A 7,550-nucleotide genomic window follows, 5' to 3' on the forward strand; every position below is an offset into this window, starting at 1 on the left:
TATGAGAAATGCACAGAACACATATGGGTTCCCAACTAAATTATACAATGAACCAATAGGCATACATGTGACCCCAGCCAGTTTAAAGCATAGCCCATGATTAATGTCAAATGTCAAAACAACTGCATGTGCATACAGTAGCTTAAACTGTGTATGAATCTCTTTTCATTGACGGTTGTATGAATTAATGTGGCTACATGAGAAGTGTAAATACAGTCATGTACCGCAAAACATCTTCCAGACATGCATTTCACAGTTCCAAACTCAACAGCTCTTACAACCCACAGTTTGTGAACAGTGCTATATTAGGTAGGACAGACAGCACTGACACATACATTCTTTCACACACATGCACATGGAGCAAGAGAGTGTGTGTCTCTTGTATTACGCTACATATGTAGTCACGTTGCATTTTCTGCCCGAATCCTTGTCCTTCCGGACCTCCGACAGTAATTAAAAATAACTTGCTTGCCCTTTTCTTCTTCTTGCTGTTCTAGTCGATATTGACATTCAACCAATCCCCGTCAGTGTTTGCTGCCTGCTGTGAACCAACCATATGTCCAGATCTCACTGCAAGAAAAATCTCTTCCTGTTTAAGATGGTACAGTTCTGTTACAGCTGTTTGATTGACATCCTCCCAGAAGCTCGCAAATTCGCAAAAACAGTGGTAATTTCAACAGTGGTCAGCTGCCAAAATGCAAATTCCCCCAGTTTTAAAATCCGTTATGAATTTACCCGAACGAAATTATGCTGTTTTTGACACTAGACTAACCTACTTTTTAATTCCTACATCTCTTCATACTTAACTAATTTGGCTATTTATATTTAACAATTTTCTGTTTGTATTTAGTATTCTTTGTTTGCATTTAACAGTATTTCAGTATTTCGTTTTTGACTTGCTTTAGTTGTCACACGTTTTGTGCCTACCTACTGTCACCTGTTATATATCACAAGCTAACTTCTGCTGCAAAGCCAGTGGTTATAGCCTGCTACGAACCGGCCAACTCATGTTAACAAAGGTACAAGTAGGCTACCCTACTACTCGAGTACCAGGTAACAAGTACCATAGGCGCACTTGACCGCGTGACATGTCGTAGTGACAACTTCCGATTCCGTAGTCCGAACGTTCCCTTTAAACTTATATACCGTGTGAAAAGCCAATGGGCGACGAAAAACTCAAACGCGGTTCCGCCTCCATTCTTTTCTCATGTCATGATACTCATGCGATTTTTGATTGACTCCAACAGATGTCCGCATAGCAGTTGTACGCATCGGAGTGTAACGGCACTGCAAAGTGAGTGTTATTATGGTTATTATTCTATTTCCTCGTAGTATAAAGTGTTTTGTTTTTAATATTCGCAACACAGGGACCATCATGTGGAGCGAAATTGTGTATTAATTGTGTAGCCTACATAGTTACATTCGCTGTCCTGATTTATATTTATTCTGGTAAAATTGAATTGGGAAGGTCATTTAGCGATATAAAACACGTTAACATATGCCTACGAATTTAATAGTGGAAACATTTATTTTTATGTATTTGTTTATTTTATTGGAGATGTATACGCGTGTACGCCGTCTGCGTGTACGTCTTTGGGTTGTCAAGTGCAATGTGTTTATGACGGGATGTGTTTTTCGAAGTTTGTTTTTAGTTCCTGCGTGCACACGTAGAAAGTGTTTCAGTGGCTGCTTTCTAGACTGAACAGGCTACTGAACTCTGCGAGTACAGTGCTGCGAGCAGCCCTGAAAACGGGCGAAACGTCGTGGAGAGGCAAACTCAAGGCGCATCACATCTCCGGAGTTTTCAAACTGGACCCTGGGGACCGTGTGCATGCCTTTTCTGGTTAAAGTTAATATTTTGATCAATTAAATCAAGTAGGTTTGTGGAAAACACGTATCCAAGCTCTAACATTTTAATTTTTTACTTTCACCTATTCTGACATAACACAACCATAGCCATTTGTCATTTTGCTCCATGTTGCGGCGCACTTGGAGTACTTAGCGCCCAGAAGATTCCATGTGCATGTCAGTCTATAATATACACACTTTAAATAATGTAACAACTTTCTAAAGGAATCATTTATCATACAACAGCACATTGGCGTGCACAGGTGACAATTATGGTAGGAATGAAAACCAGTAGACGCGTAAATAACGTGTAGTTACCACTCTGCGCATATTTCACTGGCCCTAATATCTGCAGTACAGTAAACACTGCCACGTCTTCAAGAGGTATATTGTTTTCACAGCATATCGTTTATATCGCCACATAATATTTTATTAATGGCAACTAGAGTTTCATCACATCAATTATAGCGTAGGCTACGTTCACAAACACGAGTGGCTGTGGTTCTGTGGAGAAGGTTACTTATTTATAGCTTAGAGTAGTATTATCACACAGTGCAGTTTCAGACAGGACTGGTTGAAGGCCATGTCCTTCCTGAATGTTAATTTCTAGCCTTTCTGGTGTCTTCACTCGCCCTGGGCAGTGTTGTAAATCACATCCGGATCGCTTCTCACTAGCAAGCTGTTTCGCAACCGTGTACGGGGAGGCGGCACAGTGGTTGTGCAGTTGTGTGTGTGGAGTGTGTGTGTGTGAGTGTGTGTGAGTGTATGTGAGTGCGTGAGTTTGTGTGTGTGTGTGCGTGCGAGTGGGGTGTGTGTGTGCGTGTGTTTGTGCATGTGTGCATTAGTGTGCGTGTGTCTGTGTGTGTGTGTGTGTGTGTGTGTTGTGTTGGGATATATTCTATATTCAGAGTATTCTGTGTCTATGAATACAAAATAATATGTCTGGGAATACTCCTTGTAATGGTTACGGGGAACTAATAATAATAATTATACATTTTTATTTAGCTTTTTTTTAGCCAAAAAACTGTTGATTAGACTAAGCAGGGGACAATCCCCCCAGAGCCACCTTCTGGGTCCCAGTAATGTACCTTAGCCGCTAGACTACAGGCTGGCCTTCAGGGTCTGTAAAGCCTGCGCAGTTGAATACTGTACTGCCGGAAACCTCACCTACTCTGCCAGGAGTTACCTTTGTGAGTGAAAAAGAGAAATACGCACAGGGCACTTCAGGGTATTGGGACAGAGCTCTGCTCTTGAGCAATCTGCCATTCTCAGTAATTCCTGTCTCTGAGTCTCTGAGTAACAGGCTTTCTGCTACACTTTCCCCTCCCTCCTCTTGCCCGCGTATCTCTGGCTCTCTGTGCCTCTTCCTTAGTAATGTGCAGCTTTACTTGCAGGCCCACTCAGTAATTTTGGTTGCTAATAGAATGCTAATGGCTTATGGCAAGCAAAAATACAAGGCTATTATTGTCCTCATGAAAATAATGGTAAAGATCCTCATAAAAAGCACTGCAAAATGAAAAATAAGTATTTAAAATAAGTGTTGGACTGACACTATCTTCCATTCATTCTTCTTCATTGTTCATGTAAGAGACGTTTTGGAGCCCTTGCTGAACTCATCACCGTGGAAACAAACTCGTCAGGCAAGATATCGAAAGAATAGTTTGTCAACGTTTTTGCCAAATAAATGCCTAGCTACCTCAGTAGTTGACGCTGCCACAGGAGCCTAATACGAACTGCAACTGTAACAAAGGCTTAGAGTTCCAAGAGTTCAAAGTTGTTGCCCAGGTTGCCAAGACGGCAGTGCTAGACAGAAAAATCCCCTAGTCCTGGAGATCTACTGGGTCTGCTAGTTTTTGTTTTCACCTTAAATCAGCACCCAGTTGAGACCCTGGTAACCAGGTGAGGCGAGTTAGCTGTGTAATCAACTGCTCTAATTGATTAATTAAGTGCAGAGTAACAACGACAACGAGCAGACCCAGTAGCTCTCCAGGACTAGCGTTGGAGACCACTGCAGTAAATATGACCATAATGAGTACCATGATCCACCGAGTGTACTTAGTCGGCATCCACGTAATTTTCTTCAAAAAGCAACCAAACATTCTGTGGAAATTGATGAGTGGGCCCTTAAGATTACTTTGTCAACATTCATTGTTTCATAGGCCTCTGTGCTTTTCTGAACTGTATCTAGGCTCGCTGCTTTTACTAATTGCAACGATCGAGGCTAAGGTAGCCTTCAGAAATAAATATTCAGGTAGGAGCACATACAGTGCTAACATTCCACTATCTTCCAAACAATTCCAGTATCCGTTATGATATCCCTGCTGAAAAGACAGCTCACGCTACGATTTGAAAGTGCTGGTAGCTGGTTGACCAGTTGAGACCAGCTCCCAGCCTGACATGGTTTCACCAGCTCAAGCTCAATTTTGGCTTTATGATCAGTTTGTGGCGGCACGGATGGTGCAGTGGGTAGCACTGCTGCCTCACAGCAAGGAGGTCCTGGGTTCGAATCCCCGTCGGCCGGGGCCTCTCTGTGCGGAGTTTGCATGTTCTCCCCGTGTCTGTGTGGGTTTCCTCCGGGTACTCCGGTTTCCTCCCACAGTCCAAAGACATGCAGGTTAGGCTGATTGGAGAGTCTAAATTGCCCGTAGGTATGAATGTATGAGTGTGTGAGTGAATGGTGTGTGTGCCCTGCGATGGACTGGCGACCTGTCCAGGGTGTATTCCTGCCTTTCGCCCAATGTATGCTGGGATAGGCTCCAGCCCCCCTGCGACCCTGATCAGGATGAGCGGGTTCAGATAATGGATGGATGGATCGATCAGTTTGTTCATGCTGGTTGACCAGCTCATACCCAGCTAGTCCAGGTTGACCAGCTCAAATTAACACACCCATAAGAGCAGCTGTGGGGGCCCAAACATAGACACTGACTTATGCCTGATTCATGAGAAACACGGTTTAATGAATGCAAGTACCTGTGCCATTTTATCAGCTCGCTTTTGCCTTTTGTTGCCTTGTTCAGAGTGATATTCTGTGGCATGCGTGAGACCAGAGATTGTTGTGTCTGCTAGCCAGTGAGTGTTACTTGCCTACAACAAGCCAGATATGTGTCGTGTGTTGGTATGAATCTGGCACACAAAATACTTGCCCCCACTCCGGTCTGCCAGCTCTGGTCGCCTTGTGGTTCCCTCACTACAAGTACCTCCAGTCCTGGAGGGCCGCAGTGTCTGCAGGTTTAACTCCAGTTCTGGAGGGCCACAGTGTCTACTGGTTTAACACCAGTCCTGGAGGGCTACAGTGTCTGCTGGTTTAACACCAGTTCTGGAGGGCAGCTGTGTCTGCTGGTTTAACTCCAGTCTTGAAGGGCTGCAGTGTCTGCTGGTTGAACTCCAGTCCTGGAGGACAGCAGTGTCTGCAGATTTTTGGTGTGATTTGGTGATCAATTTAAGGTGTTGACTGGCTAAAGACTCAATTAAACTGCTGTTGAATAAACAGATGCTTGTTCAACAGCAGTTTAAATATTGTATCATCTATAATCATTATGAAAATTATGAAAGATAATATTGAGGATTGTTTGTTGATGGAATAGTGTTTTGGTTGTCATATTTGATCAGTTTGAAGTGGCATGCTCAGTCCAGCAGGTAATTATTGGTGCTGAGGGTCACAGTGTGATCTTTTTATAGATCTGATAGGGTCTGGTAGGTGGGTGCCGTTTTCAGCAGGGACAGTCAGGCCTGTTCCGGTTTCCTGTTGTTAGCCCAGTGTGCAGCTCTGCCCTGTGTGGAATCTAGCACTAGTCTTTTATGGTGAGATGACTGTTGTGGAGGAATATAACTGTCCTTTGGGATGGGATGACAACTCTGTCGTATATGGTGGTATGGCCTTGTGTATACATTGCTATAGTGCTAGCGCTGTCCTTTAGGGTGGTATGGACGTTGTGTATGCATAGAGGCTACACTTTTGCAGGCGTGCCACAACTCCCCTCCCAGTACCAAGAGCTGTGCTGTCCGGGGTCACATGTCTGGGTCATGTAAGGTTCAGCAGAGGGGAGGGGGGTTTGAACTGGCTGATGCTGCTGCCTCTCTCTCCCCCTCCGTGTCTGTCTGTCTCTCTTTCTCTCTCTATCTCTCTCCGTCCCCCTCTTCTCTCTCTCTGTCTGTGTTCCTCTCTCCATCCCCCTCTTCTCTCTCTCTCTTTCTCTCTCCATCTCTCTCCGTCCCCCTCTTCTCTCTCTCTGTGTCTGTGTTTCTCTGTCCACCCCCCTCTTCTCTCTCTCTCTTTCTCTCTCTATCTCTCTCCATCCCCCTCTTTTCTTTCTGTCTCCCTCTCCCGTGTTTGTCTGTCTCACATTTCCTAACTCAAAAAAGTTTTATGGACATGACAAGATGCATATTATATTGCCAAAGCGCAAAAAAAGAAAAAAACATAAAGAATATGCACCATTGAACACATGAACCGAAGCAGTATGCAGACGTATAGGCCTGTCCCTATGTTTATGCCAAGCTGTAACATAATTTACTGCTAGTCTAATGTTTTTTTTTGGGTGGGAATTTCAAGTTATTAATTCAGAGTATAGTATATTTATGAATTTTGGGTGGAAATGTTCCCTTATGTCCTGATAATGTCCATATGTATAGCTCTGTCTCCACCCCTGCAGTGTGAGCATGGCCTGGTCTGCCTGTGCCTTGTCTTTTTTGACGGCCAGGCCATCTCACTCTCTCTCTATCCCACCCTCCCTGTCTGTGTCTGTCTCTCTCAATCACTCTCTCTCTCTCTCCACTCTGCCAGAGTTAAGTATTGACTGTGTCTCAAGTGGAGTCAGTATTAATGGATGTGTGTCCAGGCAGTCAGTGTAAAGTTTCCTGCTTGCTGGTGTGTGTGCATTATATCAGCCTAGGGAAACCCAGTATTTTCTAGGGAAGGCCACAGTGGGTCCAGGCTTAGCTAGCCTAGCAGTAACCCACCTCATTCAACGAATTAAGGTTTCGGCTGAAGAATTGACTTATCTTTCGTTGAGTTGGGTCTTTTTGTGCCAGAAGAGAGCAGTAACCTGCACAACTCGCTCAGCTCATCTGTGATAGCCCATCCCTGTATCAATTCACTTCAGTTCAGTTTTATTTCTGAGAAAGAAACAGTGCAACCACTCGTACAAACAGATAGGTCCTTAAATTGATTGTGCGAGTGGAAGAGAACTGAAAAATGGAAAAACAGGAAATAGGAAAAATGAGGCATCATCGCTGATGAAAAACAGTGGGAAGAAGTCTCAGGAGGAACCTGGAGGGGAGCCCATTCTCCGCTGGCTGTCCCGGTCTTAATAATTATCAAGATGCTAAATCATAATCGACACATAATAGGGAATTTACATCTACAGCAAATACATGCAGTAGAGTGGTTGGGCAGATTATTGCTTGATGTATTGAACTAGCTGAAAAAGCAGAAAGTCCAAGCAAAGAAAATCGTCGTCGTCAGGAGGGACGAGGGCGATAGGCCTCCCTGATGTTTCACAATGAGCGAGAGACTCCGCCCGTTTCCGGTTGGTCAGTGCGTGATGGCCACAAGCTTTTGCCGCATTCAGATTGGTCAGTGCGTGATGACCACAAGCTTTTGCCGCATTCAGATTGGTCAGTGCGTGATGACCACACGCCTCCCACACATTCTAGTTGGTTGCAGTGCTGACCCTGTCCGTTTGGCCTCTCTCCCAGAATGC

At 44.4% G+C, this 7,550-nt stretch overlaps 1 protein-coding gene across 1 annotated transcript in view; it reads left to right on the forward strand.

Annotated features, from left to right (window-relative positions):
* Positions 1-1,156: 1,156 nt before the first annotated feature.
* Positions 1,157-7,550, forward strand: part of LOC133114426 (glycogen [starch] synthase, muscle-like) — a 29,152-nt gene continuing 22,758 nt past the window's right edge. Inside the window, exons 1-2 of the mRNA XM_061223796.1 lie at positions 1,157-1,294; positions 7,546-7,550. The exon at positions 7,546-7,550 is cut by the window's right edge and continues 114 nt beyond it. Coding sequence (XP_061079780.1) covers positions 7,547-7,550 — 4 coding nt within the window. The 5' untranslated portion in view covers positions 1,157-1,294; position 7,546. The remainder of the gene's footprint in view (positions 1,295-7,545) is intronic.

This window comes from Conger conger, chromosome 16 (genome assembly GCF_963514075.1).
Source record: "Conger conger chromosome 16, fConCon1.1, whole genome shotgun sequence".
Taxonomy (NCBI): Eukaryota; Metazoa; Chordata; class Actinopteri; order Anguilliformes; family Congridae; genus Conger; species Conger conger.